Source organism: Mirounga leonina, unplaced genomic scaffold, assembly GCF_011800145.1.
Source record: "Mirounga leonina isolate KUSES-001 unplaced genomic scaffold, KU_Mleo_1.0 Mir_200, whole genome shotgun sequence".
Classification (NCBI taxonomy): Eukaryota; Metazoa; Chordata; class Mammalia; order Carnivora; family Phocidae; genus Mirounga; species Mirounga leonina.
In genome coordinates, this window is record NW_023270503.1 from 5,583,236 (window position 1) to 5,604,102 (window position 20,867).

The 20,867-nt window shown below is 51.2% G+C and overlaps 1 protein-coding gene across 8 annotated transcripts in view; it reads right to left on the reverse strand.

The window, feature by feature from the left end:
- Window positions 1–9,645: 9,645 nt before the first annotated feature.
- The window catches only part of KSR1 (kinase suppressor of ras 1), a 146,650-nt gene continuing 135,428 nt past the window's right edge, over window positions 9,646–20,867 (reverse strand). For 4 of the 8 annotated variants that reach the window (XM_035027752.1, XM_035027750.1, XM_035027756.1 and 1 more), the window contains 3 exons: window positions 17,291–17,424; window positions 14,552–14,632; window positions 9,646–12,623 (listed from right to left, as the gene is read on the reverse strand). In XM_035027752.1, coding sequence (XP_034883643.1) covers window positions 12,545–12,623; window positions 14,552–14,632; window positions 17,291–17,424 — 294 coding nt within the window. In that variant the 3' untranslated portion in view covers window positions 9,646–12,544. Of the gene's footprint in view, window positions 13,910–14,551; window positions 15,071–17,290; window positions 17,425–20,867 lie in introns of those variants that run through there. The other 4 variants (XM_035027753.1, XM_035027754.1, XM_035027755.1 and 1 more) reach the window with 3 other exon arrangements.

Consider the following 20,867-nt stretch of genomic DNA (forward strand, 5'->3'; position numbering starts at 1 on the left):
CTGTATTGGCTGAGACCAATGCAACACCGCAGTTTGGTGGTTCCTTAAAAAACTAAACATAGGGGCGCCTGGGTGGCTCAGTCGTTAAGCGTCTGCCTTGGGCTCAGGTCATGATCCCGGAGTCCTGGGATCGAGCCCCGCATTGGGCTCCCTGCTCCGCGGGAAGCCTGCTTCTCCCTCTTCCACTCCCCCTGCTTGGGTTCCCTCTCTTGCTGTCTGTCAAATAAATAAATAAAAATCTTTAAAAAACACAACTAAACATAGACCTCCCCCGTGATGCAGCATTACCATTTCACATGCTGCCATCAAGGATTGAAAGAAGGGATTTGAAGAGATACTTAAATGCCCATATTTGTAGCAGCATTATTTATCATAGCCAAGCGATGGCAGGGAGCTACCCAAGTGTCCATCGATGAATAAAGGGATTAAAAATGTGTGTGTCTCTCTCTTTATAGAATGGAATATAACCCAGTCTCAAAAAGGAGGGCAATTCTGACATCAGCTACAACATGGATGAATCTTGAGGACATTATGCTGAATGAGAGAAGCCAGTCACAAAGAGACAAATACTGTACGTTTCCACTTACATGAGGTACCTAGAGCTGTTGCATTGATGGAAAAGAAAGTAGAATTGTGGTTGCTAGGGGGGAGGGGGTCAGGGGGGGATGGGGATTTGTTCAACGGATACAGAGTTCCAGTTTTGCAAGATGAGGAATGTTCTGTGGGTGGATGGTAGCACGACAGTGCGGATGTACTGAACGGCATCGAACTATACCCTTTAAAATGGCGAACATAGGGCGCCTGGGTGGCTCAGTTGGTTGGGCGACTGCCTTCGGCTCAGGTCATGATCCTGGAGTCCCGGGATCGAGTCCCACATCGGGCTCCCTGCTCGGTGGGGGGTCTGCTTCGTCCTCTGACCCTATCCCCTCTCATGTGTTCTCTCTCTCTCATTCTCTCTCTCTCAAATAAATAAATAAAATCTTAAAAAAAAAAAAATGAGGGCGCCTGGGTGGCTCAGTTGGTTAAGCGACTGCCTTTGGCTCAGGTCAAGATCCTGGAGTCCCGGGATCGAGTCCCGCATCAGGCTCCCTGCTCAGCAGGGAGTCTGCTTCTCCCGCTCGCCCCTCTTGTGCTCTTTCTCTCTCTCACTCTCTCTCTCAAATAAATAAATAAAATCTTTAAAAATTAAAAAAAAATGGCGAACATAGTAGTTTTACATTGTGTGTATTTTACCATAATTAGGATTGTTTTTAGCATGTGGCTCTGATCGTCTCTGCTGGCAGGCCAAGAATCCATCACTGCCAGGTCCCCGTTCCTTTTGTGGCACAGGGAGGAATTCAAAGCATTTCCTGCTGGGCTGATGAGGGCAGGCCGGCCTGCTGGGAGTTTGGGGAGAGCGTAGGGGAGGAGCCAGGAGGGAGAGGGAGCAATGCAGCCCCTGCCCAGAAGGCCCCCGGGAACCCAGTCTCCCCACTACTTTAGAAGTTGTTGATTTTTTAATTGAGGTAGAAACTACAAATAGGAAAAAGCGCAAATCCTTCGTGTACCGGGTAAAACACGCTGTCGATGTATACACATATGTAACCCCACTGACCTCGAGAGGTAGGACATCTCCCGCCCCCAGAGGCTCCCTCATGACTCCTCCCGGCCAGTACCCCCGAGAGTAACTACTATTTGGACTTCTCTGACTAGACACTAGTTTGGCATACTTTTGAACTTCATGTCAATGAAATCATACGGCATGTGCCCTTTGGAGTCTGGCTTCTTCCACTTAACGGTGTGTCATGTAAGATTTGTCTCTGTGGCCTGGTGCCCTTTGTAAGGCTCTTGCATCATTTATCCATTTGTTCTTCTGCTGATGGAGATTTGTGTTGTTTTCAGCTTTCCCGCTACGACTCAAGCCTCTGTGAACTACAGTCGTGGACGTATCTCTTGGCGTGCAGACGCATGGTGTCTGTGGGTCTCCCTGGGATGTGGGGTATACAGGTTTCGTTTGGACGGCCTAGAAGCTTTGCAGCAGGGAACGAACACAATCAGATGTCTAGTTTTGGAGGATCACACTAACTTCCGTGTGAAGACTAGAGAAGCTTCAGCAATGGTGGGAGTCAGGGACTCACCTTACAGTCTTGCACTAAGGAAGGTGTCTTGCACAAAACAGAAACTTAAAAAAACATTAGCCTGCATTCTGCCTCTTCCTCCTTTCTTGTACAACCAGACAAAGGTTGGGGTGACCCTGTACTTTATGAAGTAATGATAAGATTGTCTCAAACCACATTCCCCAGGGACCCAGGCGGGTGGCTCATTCGGTTAAGAGTCTGCCTTTGGCTCAGGTCATGATCCTGGGGTCCTGGGATCGAGCCCCGCATCGGGCTCCCTGCTCAGTGGGGAATCTCCCTCTCCTTCTGCCTGCCGCTCCAGCCACCCCCCCGGCTTGTGTTGCTCTCTCTCTGACAAATAAATAAATAAAATCTTAAAAAACAACAACACCTTCCAAACCTTGAAAAAGTCCAAGACTTCCGCCCGATTTTGGCGTGTGATGAAATGATCGGGTTCTCGTGGGTGAAAAAATTTGGGGGCGTCTGGGTGGCTCAGTCTTTAAGCGTCTGCCTTTGGCTCAGGTCATGATCCCGGGGTCCTGGGATTGAGCCCCACATCGGGCTCCCTGCTCCGCGGGGAGTCTGCTTCTCCCTCTCCCACTCCCCCTGCTTGTGTTCCCTCTCTCACTGTGTCTCTCTCTGTCAAATAAATAAATAAATCTTAAAAAAAAAAAAAAATTTTTTTTTTTAAAGCCAAAACAGGCCGGGTTCTGTGTCAGCGAGAAAGACATCATATAGTGTTCCCCACCTTTCCGCAAGGGGATACGTCCCAGGACCCCCAAGGGATGTCTCAAACCCTGAATACACCACCTCCTGTATATATATACTATGCTGTTTTCTATACATACGTACGTATAATAAAGCTTAATTTATACATTAAGCACAGTGGAAGATTACTATGATAATAGAACAATTACAACAATACTGTAATAAAAGTCATGTGACTGTGGTTTCTCTCTCTCTCTCTCTCTCAAAATACCGCACCGCACCTTCCATTCTTCTGCTTGTGCCATGAACTGGTAAAGTGCGTGCGTGCAGAGAAGTGAGGGGAGGGATGCAGCATTAGGCTCCTACTGACCTCCTGACCCTACATCAGAAGGAGGATCCTCTGCTTCCAGACCCGAGTGGTCCTCCAGTAGCGGAAACCGCGGCTAATGGGGCCGAGAAGAGACCATGCAGTGTGAGGTCCCCTCCAGTGACCGTCCAGCCTGGGTGGGACCCCTTGCAGGCCTGGCTGCCTCTCGCATTCCCCGGGCATTTTGAGGGGAAGGATGGACGTGCTGTGTCCATCAGCAGTCTTCCCACAGCTGCACGGAAGTCCCTCCTCCAGCTACTGCTTTTCTAGTCTCTTCTCAGTGAAGGCTTGAGCTCGAATGGGCTCTCCCACCAGGGTTACACAGAGGGCAAATGAAAGGCCGCCAGGCTTCCTTGGAGTGACTCTGGGATACCCAGTGGTGAGCTCCACCTGCACCCCAGGCCTGACCTTCCTCCACAGGGACTGCTGACTGAGTCACTCCTTCCCAGAGCAGTTGTTAATTAGCCAGACACATCGCTGTCTCTGCCTCTAGTCCTTGCGTGCCTAGCCTGGGACTAGTCTTACTTCCCAATTTCCTTATATGCATTTATTTTGAAAGCAAACTTCAGGGGTTCCTGGGTGGCTCAGTCAGTTAAGTGTCTGTCTTTGGCTCAGGCCATGATGCCAGGGTCCTGGGATCGAGTCCCGTGTCGGGCTCCCTGCTGAGTGGGGAGTCTGCTTCTCCCTTTCTGCCTGCCCCCATGCTCTCTCTCTCCCCCAAATAAATAAAATCTTTTTAAAAATTAATTAATTTAAAAAAATAAATAAAAGCAAACTTCATGTCATCACCATAAATGAAAACCACCACCACTTCCATAAATAAAAACTCCTGATGGGCAAAATGGATGAAGATGGTCATGCAAATTTTGGGGGGACACAAACATTCAAACCATTGCAGTTAACAAATACCCCAAACATCATAAAATCCAGAAAAATAATATTTTGTATTAATTTCCTGGCACTATAATACTTTCCTACTTTTTTGACTGCACACTCTTTGCTTCTTTGTGTTATGAGGATTTGACATATTTTCCATAAAGGAAGTAGAAAGGTCATCCTGTCTTTCCAACGGCCTGCTTCTTGAACTCCACTGTGTGTGCGCTCTGGGGACCAGGCAACGTGGCACACATTCCTTTGGGATGTATTTCTGGCCCCGAATCTTTGTATCTGGACCCAGGTGAGTTGGCACAATGGGCAGGAGGAGGGTTTCTGAAGCCATTCCTAAACTGGGATGGGTGGGAATAACTGAATTATTCACGGAAGTGGCTGTGAACCACATGAATATATCCCACTAAACCTAGAAGAAACATATGCCCAACTCGACAAGTCTCTTAGTCCGATCCCCAAAATGCAAATGGGCCTCTCCAATACTACCTGACTCAAGAGGCCATATGATAGAGGGGAAGTTAGAAGGGAAGGAGACAGTAGTGTTAATCAGTTCATTCAAGGGGCGCCTGGGCGGCTCAGTTGGTTGGGTGTCTGTGTTTGGCTCAGGTCATGATCCCGGGGTCCTGGGATTGAGCCCCCCGTTGGGCTCCCTGCTCAGTGGGAAGCCTGCTTCTCCCTTTCTCTCTCTCTCTGCCCTCCCCTCCTCCTCCCCCACCTTGCTCGTACTCTCTCGCTCTCTCAAATAAATAAATAAAATCTTTAAAAAAAAATCAGTTCATTCAGTACATCTTAGCTCTTGCAAATATTATGAACACCTGTGGCCATTCAAACCCATTGCCTATGCAGTGAAGAGCCCTGAAGTTCAAACTTCTCGGTGACCCCACCTCTGGGTTCTGTTCCTAAACCTGCAGGGAAGACAGATGATGGTCGGGCTGGCAGCCAGCGGTGCTTGCCACTGGAAGATGAAACCTGGTTTGGCTATAGCTCCTGGCCCCAGCCCGGGCCCTGCCCCTTCCCAGCTCCCTCTACCTCCTTCCTTCCCTAAGCTGCTTTCAGGAGCTAACTCCCTCTTCATGTACCAGGAACACTCCCCAGAAAAGGAAGCAGTGTTTATGGACACCAGAGTGCTGTCTGCCTGGCAGGAGGTCAAGGACTTCACATCTGTCACCTCTGGTCCACCTGGCAGGCCTGGCCGTGCTGAATCATTGATGAATCTATGAATCAGAGAAGTGCCCCACCCCACACATGCAATGAGCAGCCAAACCAGGATAAAAATCAGGTCAGCTGGCTCGTAGGTCCGGGTGCTCCCCCAGCCGCCCCCAGCAGCCCCTTCCTCCATTTTGGTGTCAGTGGAAAAGATGGCCTGAGAAACCAGGCTCCAGCTGCTGACCTGCTGAGCCGATGCCCCTGGGGCTGCTTCATCTAGTCTGTGTGCGGTCACGGGGCCACCCTCACCAATCTCCTCCCATTCTAGGTAGCTTTGGGGAGCAACAGAGAGGGCCTGGCCTTTCCTTCCCAGAATTAATCCACATAGGAGACCTTGTTCCTTCTGAGAGCTTACATTCTAGGGGCTAGAGCACGAAGAATCTTCAAAGATACTCTTCTGATGGCGTGTGACAATAATGTCCCCCAAAGAGTCATGTTTCCCTGTGTCTACACTGCTCACAATGTGACTTTCTCTTCCTCCCATCAAGAGATGGAGTCAAGGGGCACCTGGTGGCTCAGTCGGTTAAGCGTCTGCCTTCAGCTCAGGTCATAATCCCAGGGTCCTGGAATCAAGCCCCGCATCAGGCTCCCTGCTCCTCGGGGAGCCTGCTTCTCCCTCTCCCTCTGCGCCTCCCCCTTGCTCGTGCTCTCTCTCAAAATAAATAAAATGTTAAAAATAAATAAATAAATAAAAGCGATGGAGTCTCCTTTCCTGCCTCCGAATCGGGTTTGGCTCATGACTTGCCGCGGCCAACAGAATTCAGAAGTGACATTGTGCAATTTCTGGGGTTGGGCCTTAAGGTACCGTACCGTGACATGGTTAAAATGATAATTACATATATTTTATGACATTTAAGAGGTGGGACTTGTGGGGAGAAGGCTATGAAGCTCCAGCTGGAAAATGTTCACCTAAAGTTCTGAGTCTACCACGGGCCCAGTCTGTGTTAAAGGGAAGATCAGCGCTGGTGGGTGGTGATATTGCTGGAGACTAGTAGTACTATCTACTTCTAGATGCTACGAGCCTTTCTTCTTGAGATCCCCAGATGGATTGAAAGATACTTGGAAAGACAATCACTTCCTCACTGTGGGACTCTACATCGTTTGCGTCTCAGTTCTGCCTAAAGACATCTTAAGGAACCACCAGTAAGCAGGGGCCTCTCCCCGGGCAGCTCTCAGCTGGGAGGACAGTGGTGATGTGTTCTGGAACAGACAAGGGAACAGAGGGTCAGACCCTCCTTGGGCAGCCCTGTCGAGGACAGCGGGATCTGCAGGAGGGCTGGGGACTGCCAAAGTGAAGAGCTATTAACGCGGGGGGCTGGACTCCTGACGGGCACCGTCAGAGGACACCCCCTTGCCCTAAGTCCAATGATATGTCAGGCTCCCACCATCGACCCCGGGCCTTGGGGAGGGGGGCTGTGGTTTAGGGTGAGTCAGAGCATGCCTCCAGAGCACACAGTGAGGAGGGTGAGCGTGCAGCATCCTCCTGATGCCTCCGGGCGGCAGCCAGAGCTGGGCCAGAACGTGCAGCTGTGCATCTGCAGACTGTTTTCGTTTGTCCTACACACAGAATAAAAAAAAAATGCAAGCCAACTTTTGGAAATTGGGAGATTTCACGTAAAAATCCAGACTCCTAGCTTCTCTTAAAGATAAACACACGAGAAGAATGACAAACAAAAAGGAAGGTCCCATAGCAGGGGGCTCGTGTTCCCAGGAGGCAACAAGGCAGCAGGGCTGGGACGCGGCTGTGGCGGAGAGCCCACTGTCCAGTTCCCCACAGCCCTCACCCCTCCCCAGAACAAACGTTAGAACAAGCATGAGTTCTCCCTGGGTGTCAGCCGCATCCTCAGTCAGGCACGTTGCTTTCGCACCTCGGGATCGGCTGCCTGGCGCTCCCTTCTCCTGCAAACCGGTTGGTACTTGGCCCTTAGAGCATGTTTGAGCTACTTCCCTCAACCACTACTTTCAACTGGCCCCTTGGGGCTTCTGGCACAGGACGGGGGCCCATTTCGGGGTCCCACACACTTTGAGGGTCTCGCTTCTGAAGACACAAAGCTCCTGTGGACGTTTTGAGATATGCACTCTTGTAGGCTGGATTATATTTGCGTCTTTTCTGCCTAGCACTGGGGCATGGGAAAGAGAGCTCATTCTTCCAGTTACAAAGCTCTCCTCCAAGTATACAACTTAAAACTTAATTCCCAAGGACCCAGCTGCACTGGCATCTCCCGTCACTTTGGCAGCTGGTGCTACCCCTTTTCCCTCCTCCATACACCAGCCTCTAGCGCCTGCCAGCCCTGCCCCTAGCCCCCCTATATCCCAGGGAAGTCCTCTCTCTCCTGTGCCCAAATCTGGAACCATCTACTCCTGCAGAGGCCTGCTCAAGTGGAATAGCATACAAATATCGGCTTTCAGGGTACAAAGGTAATCAGGGAATGTTAAATATTAAACCATGTGCCAAAGAGCCCCTGTGTGCAAATGCTCCCTCCCCCTTTCTGAGTCTACCAGGGATCTTAAAGGGTCTCCCACCAGAGCCTCGCTGCCCTTGCTAACTTCTAACCTAACCCCTCTCAGGCCCTGGGGAAACAGACTTCCATTGCTTTTATTTAGCACCTCCTGAAAAGATAAAAATGGCCTATCAAGAAAGAAAAAGAAACCTAGCAGCTAGATGTCTTATCAAAAATCACCAGGGAAAACATGCTGGATATGGCAGTTATAAAAAAGCACCCCTCCAAGTCTCTGTACCTGGGGACCCTCAGCTTTACCACTGGGTCCTCAAGAATGAGGTCACATTTTCATTTTTATTTTTTATTTTTAAAGATTTTATTTATTTATTTGACAGAGAGAGACACAGAGAGAGAGGGAACACAAGCAGGGGGAGTGGGAGAGGGAGAAGCAGGCTCCCGGCAGAGCAGGGAGCCCCATGTGGGGCCCGATCCCAGGACCCTGGGATCATGACCTGAGCTGAAGGCAGCTGCTTAACGACTGAGCCACCCAGGCGCCCAGAGGTCACATTTTTAATTTTCCTAGTCCCCGCCCTTATTCATTTCTACAGCAAGGTGTGCTGTCGGGCAATGTCCCTCTGCCCATGCAGCCCTCACCTGGATGCCCCTGAGCATGACCCTCCCACCCATGCTCCTCATCCACAGACTCACCTTCCCCGCGACAGACTCTATCAGCAGCAGGGCAGACATCTGCGGAGTTACCCTGGACGCCCACCTCTTCCCCACATCCAATCAAAGCTCAGGTCATCAGCCCCGCTCCAGTCCCTCCTATGTAACTAAGACACAAATGTAATTATGACCCTCCCCTGCTCAAAAATCTTCCATGGCTCCCCAGGGCTGCCACGTTAAAGTCTAAACTCCTTGGCTTGGCACTTGCAGGATCCTCTCTGGCTCCAATCTACTCCCCCAGTTTCATTGTACAACAGCTTGAATACTCATGATTTCCCAAGCATACCATGTCTTCCCAGACCTCTGAGCCTTTGCATATGCCATTCCCACAGGGTAGAATGCCCTGCTCTTGTTTATTTGCACCAGGCACATTACTCACTGTAAAAGTCAGGTCCAAGGCCACTTCCTCCACGAAACCTGCCAGGCAGACTGAGGGACCCCTTCCTTGGATCCCTTGGGGGCTCACAGCTGAAGGCAAGGGTACCACCACCTTTTTATCTGTTTCAGCACTTAGCGCCACCTTCAGAGCACAGGCGTTCAGTAAATGTCTGACTGGCCCATCCCTCGACTTCTGCAGAGAGGAAGTTCTGGAGTCAAAGCCATGGGCTACGTCCTGGACTAGCCACCTTCCAGCTGTGTCATCTTGGGTATCTTAACCTCTAGTGCCCCGGTTTCCTTGGCTGAAACATCACAATTCCTGCTTCATGGCGTGGTTGTGAGGATTACATTGTGTGTGTGTGTGTGTGGGGGGGGTGACGGATAGAAAGCACCTCCCTGGCTCAGGAGGGCCTTGCAAATGCCAGCTCCCCCTCTCCTCCATCTGTCCTGCCTCCTCCAACCTCCAAAGCACCTCTCTACATGACTGGCAAGGAGAGCCTCCTAGAAATAAGAGTCAGATAAATGAGCACTCCACTCCCCACCCCCTATAGCTTCCACGAGGTGAAGACACCTTCAGCCCAGGAGACACTGGGTCTGGGTCTGCTCATGAGCTGTTAGTGTTGGAGGCTGGATGACCATCCTCTGTGCATAATGGGCTCTGATGCCGTTCTGTCTCCACTCCTCCGTCTGCCTTCCAGGTCCACGGATACCTTTTTTCTCTGGAAGGAGCTCCTAGAGAGGGTCCGACCCCCAAACCCCATTCCTGTTCCCTCATGCCATCCATCTGACTAACGCCACACACTCATCTGGAGCCGACCCAAGTAGACACAAGCCCGACACCTTGGTACAATTTTATTCACAAACTCCAGACACCCAGGCTTGGCCTGGCACAAAGGATGTGTTCTTGCCAGTGACAAAAAAACGGATACAGCACGTTCATTAATACTAACCATTTTAATTTAAATTAATAGCATTTCTGGAAGACAAATGCAGTTGATAGAAAATATAAAAACTTTTACTGTACAAATTTTACATCACATTCAAAAAAAGCAAGTGTGCGCCCGAGGCCACGGAGGCCACTGGCTTTACATACGCTAATGAAATCCGGGCTAACGTTGTAGCATCACACGAGCTCCCTAATGGCTTCACATTTAGGTCTCCGCCAGGCCCCCTAATCAACACGGAACAGCGATGCAGGCGTACAGGGCACACGGCTGCCCCCTGGGATCACAAAGAGAATGCCACGAGAGGACAGAGGGATTCCGGCGCCCTGCACTGACTTGGTGACACGGAGAGGTCAACATTGCTACACCGCCCGCTACCAACGGGGAGCTTGATTGAAGACCTCGAGCTGATGGAGAGCCAGGGGCTGTGGCTCTGAGGGTTAAAGGCAGCGGGGACACGGGCCCTAGGGTTTTGGAGGGGATGCTGGGGACTGGGGCTGTGCTGCGAAGGACCAAAGCTTGGGCTCCACTCTCAGACCCTGGTGGGGACCTCTGCAGCCCCCACAGGTCTCGCCGAGGAGGCGGTCCCAGCTTCTCCATCCCCTTCACAGTTGGCCGTGAGCGCTGAATTCACAGTATCTGGCCGTCCTTCATGTGTTTCCATGGCAGACAGGGAGAGCACACAGAAGGGCAGGCACGTCTTCCCAACCTCAATTCACAGTCACTTTGACAGGGAGAAGGGGACCACGTTTCTCTTAAAGGACAGGCAGCACAGAGGCCAGGCCAAGAGCTGGGTTGGCTGTCCGGGGTCCTGAAGAGGAAGGGCCTGTCCTCCAGGCCTTCAGCAACCCTTCAGGGTTCCTGGCTGAGCGTCAGTTCCTTAAGGGCAGGGACCGTGACTGCTCCCATTGCGGGGTCCCCTACACTTGCTCAAGACACCGTCAGTGCTCGATGAAAGCTTCTTGAACTGACCCGTAGGCGTGACACCCAGCGGGGAGGCCAAGGGATGAGGGGGTGAAGCCAGCAGCCCCACAGAAGAGGAAAGACCCCCCCCCCCAACAAAGCTGAATCCAGCTGGCTTACATCTCTGGTCTTCCCCATACACACTGACCGGGAAGGGTTAAGGAGCTCAGGTCTGGGGCGTGGATGGGCAGCGGGAGCCTGGATACCTCACACTACTGCACAGCTGTGCTCTCCAGGCGAAGGTGGCCCGCCTGAGGGGCGCTTGACTCAGGAAGGCAGCCCTACCACTTCTAGGCAGTAGCCTGCTTCGTCCGACATTTTGGCCAGACTCCAGGGAAGGCTCTGAAGATTGGGAGCTTTGCTGGGTGGGTCTAAATGAAAGGGATGGGAGGGCCACATGCCCCCATCTTGGCTCAGAGCACGGACACAGGTTCTGGGTCTGAATCCAACCACATCTCCACCCTCATCACCCTTGGTCAGTCCTGGTTTGACGCCTAACATGGCGTAACACCCGCTAAAGGCTTCTTTGCCATTTGGAACTGTTCTCCTTAGGTGACAGCTTCTAACGAAGATAGGCAGGATGTGCTGACATCATGATGGACATCCCCCAGTCAAGCCCCTTTCTGGTGCAAATATACATGCACAGATGGTCCTGACTCGGTTCAGGGGAGGCTCTGAGGCCTGGTGGACTGGGTGGTCTAGATCAACAGTGTGGAGGGGCACAGGCCTCCCGCCTTAGCTAAGAGCTCAGAACAAGGACAGTGGAAGAGTCAGGCGTGGCTATGGGCTTCCAACAGGATTGGAGGAGAAGGGATGGGCAATTCCAGAACCTTGGCATGACTGATGGGGCTTCTGAAGAGCCAGGTCACCCTGTGGCTGGGAGGGTGGGCTCAGGAACCTGCTGCCTGCCACTTCTCCCTCCCCCTCCCCTCTCTGTTCTTCCTGAGCAAGCCTTCATGGTACATGCAGCTGCCAGGCTGGGCCTTAGCTCTGGGGTCAAATGTCAGCCAGGACTGGGATGTGTCTAAAAAGCTGAAGCCCTGAGTACCATCTCCTTGGTGTCTTCCTGGAAGCTGTGTGAAAGAGACCTCTCTACAGGCGCTGGAAACCCTGGCCACCAACCCCTGGATCAATCCAGACATTACTTGGATTTAATCTGTTTCAACTTTTCCAGCAGGTATGGGCCGGATTATTGGGGTCAAAAGGGAACCCAAGCCCTCTGGGAACTCCTGACCCTCATAATCCAGCTTGGTTCCTAGCCAGGGTTTCCTTTGCCAGAGGAAAAAAGGACAGTGTCCCTTTGTTAGGATAGGAGGAAAACCCTACAGGGACATTCCCCACGGATGGGGTTTAGGGCCAAAGCAGAGTCCAGGTCAAACTTTGTGGTCCCTATCCCACCCCGAGAACAGCCACAGTCACGATGCTTTTCTTCCTTTTCCGCACCGCCGCCAGGATCCTCCAGAGGGGAAGGCCAGTTCCACCATCCCGGCCAGTGGTGCCAGAGTGCCTCTGTGGACCACTTTGTATTATTATCTGTTGTAAAGCATTGAGTTCACGCCCCAGAAACATACATGTAAACATTCGCTGCCTGTCGGGGCAGGTCTGGTTGTTGGTGAAATCACTTTAAGAAACAGCAGGTGCAGCTCTATCTCCCGGTGTTTTTGTGGATGAACATCTGAGTGGAGGACTCACACTCCTGGTCTGCAGCACTTAGGAGGGTGGACCGATGTTTCAGAGAGTGTTTTCGTTTGTGTCATGGTGGTTATTTGGATGCTTTAGAAACACATTTAAGAAAGAAAGAAATCGGCAGAGAAACTGCATGGCTGGCTACATCTTTGGATTACTGGACTCCAGGACACCCAAGCCAAACCTTTCAAACCGGGGTACAACTTTGCTGCTGTTAATGCTGCAAAGAGGAACAAAAACATGGGTTACAGCCACGCTGGTCTTGATTGGAAGTAGGATAATGTTAGCTAAGGAGCGGGCCGGTTTCAGAAGCTCCACAGAGGACCCGCCCTAGCAAGAAGCAAGAACGGCTGCAAGCCAACAGCCTTGGCAGAGCTGCTCCTGGTCAGACTTGGCCGGGGTGCAAACACTTGGCACATCCCTCCTGGGGGACATGAGCTGGTTAGTGACACAGTCCCCGGCACCTGGCAGGCTGTCATTGCCGTGGGCTCGACTGAGCTACTTTCTCACTTGCGGCCCAGGAGGGCTCTGCTTCGAGTGCAACTGGGAGAAAAGAGAAACCGGACCCCAAGTGCTGAGAGTGGCCTCACACAATCCTTCTGGAAATGGTCCCCAAACATTGCGGGGAGGGGGGCATCAGGACCCTCTAGGAGGCAAGTAGAAATGCAGACTCTCAGAACATGCCTCCAAAGACCTGGACTCCTTTGGGGGGACCCTGGAGACCTGCATTTGGGAAGTAGCACAGTGATTGTGTGTGGCCTCTCAGCCACACTCTTGAACACTGACTTGGGGTCTGGTACTTTCTGTCTGTAAAGGGAGTAACATTGTGGGGACTGGCAGCAGAAGCTTTGCTCTCGTCAGTGAAACTGTTTGGCGACAGGCCCCCTTTGTTTTAGGACCGCTTTCCTGAGGGCACCGCTGTGGACAACGCCCTTCCCAGCTAGTGTCTTTCACGGCAATGGGACTTTGGCGTCCACGCCCTCCAGCGCCCCTCCAGAGAGGGCTGGCCTTGGGCAGCTCTGAAATCATCCCACTCCTTGTTGGACAAAACCTTGCAGGTTAACAGCCAAGCAAAAGCCCTGCCCCGCACTGTGGACCCAGCCAGTGGGAGGCCGATGTGCTTGTGGGGGCGGGGGGTGCGTGTCGGTCTCACGGGGGTGTTAGTGGGGAGACAGGGACACCTGGGCGCTGCCCCCAGAGGAAGAGATAGAGAATGAAGTCCCGTCTGGGGGAGGCACCTCTGCTGGGCGGGGTGGGGGGGTCTGTTAGGAGGTCCTCGTGGACAGTAGTTATTCAAGCACACGCAGGCCACGGAGAGGGGAGGGGGCCAGTTTGAAAAACAACAAAGCGAAAGAAGAAGTCTCGGGAGACGCCTGGAGCGGCAGAGATCGCATCCCCTGGGTTAGTGCCCGCACATCAGTTTGCGTTTGAGCGGAAGTCACGGTGCTGAGTGTCGATTAGGAGGAAGAAAGCCCCCGGTGCATGCAAGGCAGCCAGGCCTACAACCTATGGGCAGAAAGAGAAGAGAGGAGAACATAGTCAGAACCCGAGCCCATGGACGGGCAGGGGGAGCGACAGAGGCCTGGCCAGGGCAGAGGGTAGGGGACCCACTTTCCCTGCAGAGAGGGAAAAAGGCGTCCCCACTCCATTCCAGGCTTGGCAGCACAGTGAGCTCAGGAGGGACCCGGGACAAAGCACCTGTCCCAAGCTCCGTCCCAAGCTCCCCCGGGACAGTCACAGAATGTTTAGACAGAGGTTGGCCGATGGACCCATGGCCCCTCAGCCCTTGACTATCAAAACAGACTTCCTGAAAGTTCACTCTTCCTGCTTACTGCATTCCCTTCCTTAGGCTCTGGTCAAAGGGCACCCTGGAGTTGGACCAAGGCTCCGAGTTCTCTCCCACCCCGGGACGAGCCGTCACCTGCCACAGTGGGTGGACAGGGGTGCTGCCAGGTGCTATGGGCCTCCGCTCGGCCCGGCCAGAACCCACAAGCCCACAGGACCCTTGCCGGTGGCCATTTCGCCTACAAGAATATCATTTTGGCTTAGGGGAACAAAACAGATAAAAACGGGGAAGCCGGATGCAGAGAGAGAACAGGAAGCAGGGTGCAAACAGGCAGAGAATGAGGGGAATAATGGAAGACACACTATTCCTCCAGAGCCGGACAGGAGTTCTGGAAGTCCAGGTGGCCGTCACGCCCTTTTCCGTAGGGGCGGCTCCGCCAGCGACTGGGGGGTGGCCCGCGACCATTGGGCCAAGTGTGGGAGGAGCGCAGTCCCCAGGTGATGGCACCGGAAGCAGACGGGTGGGGAGGAAGCAGGATGACAGGGCGTGGAGGGACAGCAGCACCGGCCAGAACGTCCGCCACCCCCCGGAAATAAAAAAGCAACAAGACAGATGGAAAAAAAAGAGAAAATGAGAATTAGAGGCAGAATGTGTTGAAGGAGAAATCATGAACTGGCAGGAAGCGCTGACTGAGAGGCTCATTCAGGTTGGCTGGCATGTTTCTCCCCAGTGGCTAACACGGATGGCTCTGGGCAGGGAGCAACACCCATTTGTGGTTCTGTGTCCCACCTGTGAAATGAGAAGGTGGGGCTATATAGTCCTTAGGGAATCTGGAATCACCATCTCCTGAATACCGGACCCACCTAGTGCAGCCTTCTCTTCTGTGGAGGACAAAACCAGGGCCCAGAATATTAAACACGTTGCCCCGAGTCCAGGGGAACCCCAGTCTCCTGGCCTCTGCCAGGGTAGTTCCTGCTGGAAACCCAGTTCCAATGAGCCCTCTTCTGGAGACCCTTTCTCAAGCTCTGGGTGGGCAGACAGGGCCCTGTGCATGCTCCCACAAAGGCTGTTCTTTGTCACAGCACTTAGCATGTTAGCGTCATTCCCTCATCCCTTCACCAATTACACTGCAAGCTCCCGGCTGGCCTTGGCCTTCTGTCTCCCCAGCTGTGTAGCAGGTACTCAGCAATGGCTGGGTAGAACCCACACCTCCAATGGCAACATTCTGTTGCACCCTATTTGCACTAGACTCTGACCCCATCTTAATATGGACACTAAGGTGGCATTCTAAAAGACAGTATTCCCAACCCCAAACTGTCATTCCTCTAGGCCGTCCCTGCACATGGCCTAACTCAGCAGTTTATCACATTTCTTCAGTGAGTTCTCCCACCTGCATCCTCTGGTTGGGTGACCCATGCTGGGTCCCCCCTCACCTGTAGCTTGAAACCAGTTTGGTTTGTTTTTAAGATGGGCCAGCCAACTATATCTAAGCCAAATCCAGCCACAGAAAGATTGATCATTTTAAAGGTTACCAAAAAAATCAAAAACCAAAAAAACCAAGAACATATGATAGAGACCATATGACCCACAAGCCTAAAATATTTGCCAACTGGCCCTTTCTAGACTAGGATGGATGCTGCCACACTCCTGGGCAGCAGGTGGAGATCCAGGTGCACCTTCTCCAGGGGCTCAGTGATGGGACGGCAGGTGCCCCAGGAGCCACCTTGGGTGTGTGGACAGGCTCCTGCCCCCTCAACTACCAAGAGCAGCTCCACTTTATTTGGCTTATATAATGGGACTCTGGGGGAAATCACATCTTTAGAAAGTGCCCTTTGCCTTAAAAAAGTTTAAAACCATTCCTATTATTCAGGGGTCTTTTCACGAATGCACTGCTCAACCCGCTTCCACACCATCCACAAACTAAGAATGGTTTCTGCCTTTCTAAATGGGTTGGGGGAAAAAAATCAAAATATTTCATGGTATATGAAAGTTGCACAAGGGGCACCTGGGTGGCTCAGTCGATAAGCGTCTGCCTTGGGCTCAGGTCATGGTCCCAGGGTCCTGGGATCAAGTCCCCTATTGGGCTCCCTGCTCAGGAGGGAGCCTGCTTCCCCCTCTGCCTGTGCTCTCTCTCTCAAATACATAAAATAAACATCTTAAAAAAAAAAAAAAAAAAAAAGAAAGCTGCATGAAATTCCAGTTGGCACATCCATAAAGCTTATTAGAGCCCCGCTAGCTTCCCGGTTTGCACGCCGTCCCTGGCTACTCCTGCACCAAACGGCAGAGCTGAGTCCTTGCGACACAGGCCATACTTGGTACTATCACAGCTCTGCGCTGCTGCTGGGACCGCCACAAATCCCAGGCCGGCGCTGTGACTCCAACTTCCCTCCTCGCCTGCAAAGCCTAACGCAGTCCCCACGCTAGAAGCCCACTCCCTGATCTGGCCCCAGCCCCACTTTATAAAGCTGCCGAACTAGGCCTAGAACGAAGGACTTCCTCAGATTCCCACAAGGGGTTCGCAGCAGGGCAGAGGTCTGCTTTTGAGTGTTCAAGGAGAGAGAGAACCAGAAGGACAGAGCAAAAGGGGAATGAGACCGAATGTATAGGAGGTGCGAAGGTTGCCTGGTCCCAAGGGGCACAAAGGACTGTGTGATTAAACAGAAGGCAGATGGACTTCCAGCATCAGAGTAGCACAGAAACTCAGGCCACGTGGTCCCCATCCCAGGCGGCTGATTTGGGGGCTAGCAAGCCGTCTCGAGTCTGCACCCCTTTAAGTCAGAGCTGCTCTGGCTTCCAACTGGCCCTATCTGGCCCCTTCCAAGGCAGACTCCTCTTGTCCAGGCCTAGCCTGGGCCCAGCGTCAGCACTGCTCTGGTAACAGGGATATATAGGTTTTCACAGAAGAGGACTGGAGACGCTCGTGTCTCAGGAGTCTCTGAAATAAACAAGATCCTAGTATCTCTTGGGCAAGGGGACGAGTCTAGTCCACTCCGGCAAATCGCTTTGTGTATTCCCCAGATCAAAGTCTTATGCAGACAGGGTGGACGGTGCCCTTTAAGACACCAGGTGAGGCTGCAAAGGCCCACCGAGGGGCTACTTACTCAGCAGACTTCCAGAAGTGGCCGGGGTGGGAGAGCCGCCGGTTCAACTTGGGCAGCTTCTCCAGCATGTCCATCAGCAGGGTGAAGCTGGGCCTCTCCTGCAGGTCGAAAGCCCAGCAGGCAGATAGGATCTCCTGCAAACAGAGCCAGCAAGAGTGGGGGTGAGAGCTGGCTGGAGGGAGGAGGGCACAGCTCGGGTACTCTGCACAGGGACCCTTCGATGCTCTTGAGCTGGGACCACCTCCATCTGGTGGTCCCCTGAAGAGCCTACCCATATTAAGAAGATCGGTCAGGCCAGGAGTAGGGCTGAGAAAGAATCTCAGAAAAGCTCTCATGCTTTCAGTGGAAAACAAAGCTCCTAAGCTTTCTCCCCTTTCCTTCTTAGACCGCCCTGGAATAACAGGAACAAAGCTGAACAAACAGCTAATAGGAAAGAGATCAGAAAACAGATTGTAGGGGCGCCTGGGTGGCTCAGTCGGTTCAGCATCTGCCTTCAGCTCAGGTCATGATCTCGGGGTCCTGGGATCAAGTCCCACATCGGGCTCCATGATCAGCGGGGAGCCTGCTGCTCCCTCTGCTTGTGCTCTCTCTCAAATAAATAAAATCGTAAAAAAGGAAAGACAAGAAAAGAAATGGGGTTGTAGATTTTTCGAAATGGAAAGCAGAAGAGATGTCAGATGCTCAGAATATATATGGGGCGGGGCTGCAACAGAGATGGGAGCCTCAGTGTTACAAGAATGGAGGCTGGGAGTGACCAGAAGGATGAAAAAGAGTACAGCACTTGAGAGTCAGCAGAACACCTGTCCTGACTGCCCCCCAAGGGGCATCAGGGTGGCTCAGGTGGTTAAGCGTTCAATTCTTGATCTCAGCTCAGGTCTTGATCTCAGAGTCGTGAGTTCAAGGCCTACCCTGGCATGGAGCCTACTTAGGGAAAAAAAAAAAGGGAGAGAGAGAGAGAGTAAAGCTCCTCTCACTTTGGTAGCTTGCTGCCTACTGTCTGGATCTGCACACCTTTCAGCCTTTCAATTCAGGAGAGCTCCCGTGAGAAAACAGGCCTGCCTACATAACCAAGCAGAGAGTGCTCACCCACTTAGGCTCAGCAACTCAGGTTTTTGTTCTTAAGTACAACTAGACCTGTGGGGTTGCCCACCAGGTCAGGAAAACAAGAGACCCTGAAGATAAACTGACCAGAACACTGACTCTGGAGAAAATTGTGTGTGTGTGGAAATGTGTGTGTGTATGTGTGTGTGTGTGTAGAAGCTACTCTATCCATAAAACAAGATCAGGGTGCAATAAAAAACATACCAACAAATAACGAAGAGATTGAAATTAATAATATAACTTCTGAAACAAAACATTAGTTAGGAATACTGGCAGATAAAATCCTGGAAGTTCCCCAGACTGTGCCCTCAATTTTAGATAGGGAAGAGAAAACATTAAAGAAGGTAAAAGACATAGAAGCTCACTAAGGACCAAATTCTGTCCAATGGGAGTTCCCACAAGAGAAAACAAAGGAACTATAGAGGAGGAAACTATATAATAAAGATATAATAAAAGAAAATTTCCCAGAAACTTTTGAGAGAAACTAGAATCATCATCTGAAAAGGCCTAGTGAAGGGACCTCATTGAAAAAAGAATATCAAACCAAGAAAAATAAACTTATTGTAAGGCATATTTTAATGAAATGTCAATGTAACAAGGATAAAGAGAAGATCCTAGATGTTCCCAGAGAGAATAAAATAGGGCATCTACAAAAGATTGAGAATTAAGATTAATATCAGGGCGCCTGGGTGGCTCAGTTGGTTAAGCGACTGCCTTTGGCTCAGGTCAAGATCCTGGAGTCCCAGGTTCGAGTCCCGCATCGGGCTCCCTGCTCGGCAGGGAGTCTGCTTCTCCCTCTGACCCTCCTCCCTCTCATGCTCTCTGTCTCTCATTCTCTCTCTCTCAAATAAATAAATAAAATCTTAAAAAAAAAAAAAGAATTAAGATTAATATCAGATTTTTCAGCAATGCACTGGACACTTAGACAACAGAGCAAAAATTTCATCTTCTTAGGGAAGATTATTGTGAACCTCTTGGTGTGAAAACAAAATGAGGACTTGTTTAGGCATGTAAGGATTCAAAGATGATCTCCTATGCATCCACTGGGAGGGAGTTCCTTTAGGGTTCATTCTCATTTTGCTGAAATGCAAATAAAGAAATGGGAAGACACGAGATACATGAAATTCTAGTACTGAACCAGGGATGAATGAAAAGAAATGGAAGGATGACAGCACTACAGTAGGCCTAAAATTCCAGTATCCATATTACAAGAAATCAGTGGGTCCTGAAAAGAATGGAACAAATTCCATTCCATAAGCAGTATGTAGGAGCTGCAAGACCTCAGGAATATGGTAAAGGTGGTGCTTGTGACCATTCTCGGCAAGAAAAAAAGAAAGGCAATCAGAAACTACAGGAAAGGGTGCCTGGGTGGCTCAGATGGTTAAGCATCTGCCTTCGGCTCAGGTCATGATCCCAGGGTCCTGGGATCGGGTCCCTTCCCTGCTGGGTGGGGAGCCTGCTTCTCCCTCTGCCTCTGCCTCTCTCTCTCTCTCTCTCTGACTCTCATGAATAAATAAATAAAACATTAAAAAAAAAAAGAAACTACAGGAAAAACCTGAAGCTGCACAAGAAAACCACGGTCCACATGTGAAGCCAACAAAATTGTGAGCCTTTGAGTAACTGACAGAATGAAAGAAAAGAGATGGACCCACAAAGAAGAAAATGTAGTGAACTGCTGAGTCAGCAGCTAATGACAACTACCATCTATGAGAACACACACACATATTTGTTGTCTTTTCACTTTTAGCCTCAATCTATAGACACAGCATGGATGATTTAATCATGTCAACACAAAATCAATCCTTAATAAAAGGATAAAGGGAAAGCTGATGGAAGTTGAGCAGAGGAGGGGCAGAGGGACAGGGAGTGAAAAGCTGCTGGAACAAGAAGCGGGTCTTTTGGAGAGGGACCTAAGGTAGGAGACCGCTGGTTTTCATTAAGAAGCATTCTGGCCTCTTGATGTCATCCTGTGCACACTACTCACTGTGGCTGCCGTGGCACAGAAACTGGTGGTGAACTCAGGGCAGTGTGGCTGGAGAGGCAGAGAAAGGTGCCCCCCAGAGGGCACTCCCCGCTTTTGACTATGATTCAAAATCACTTTTTTTTTTCGAAATCACTTTTTATTGCCATTGACCCACACCCTCCCTACCCTCCAATGGCAATGTGTTTAGGGGCGCCTGGGTGGCTCAGTTGGTTAAGCGACTGCCTTCGGCTCAGGTCATGATCCTGGAGTCCCGGGATCGAGTCCCACATCGGGCTACCTGCTCGGCAGGGAGTCTGCTGCTCCCTCTGACCCTCCTCCTCTCATGCTCTCTGTCTCTCATTCTCTCTGTGTCAAATAAATAAATAAAATCTTTGAAAGAAAAAAAAAAAAGCCAATGAATTGTACACTTTAAGTAGTGAATTGTATGGTATGTGACTTATATCTCTATAATAAAGCTGGTTTTTAGGGGGCGCCTGGGTGGCTCAGATGGTT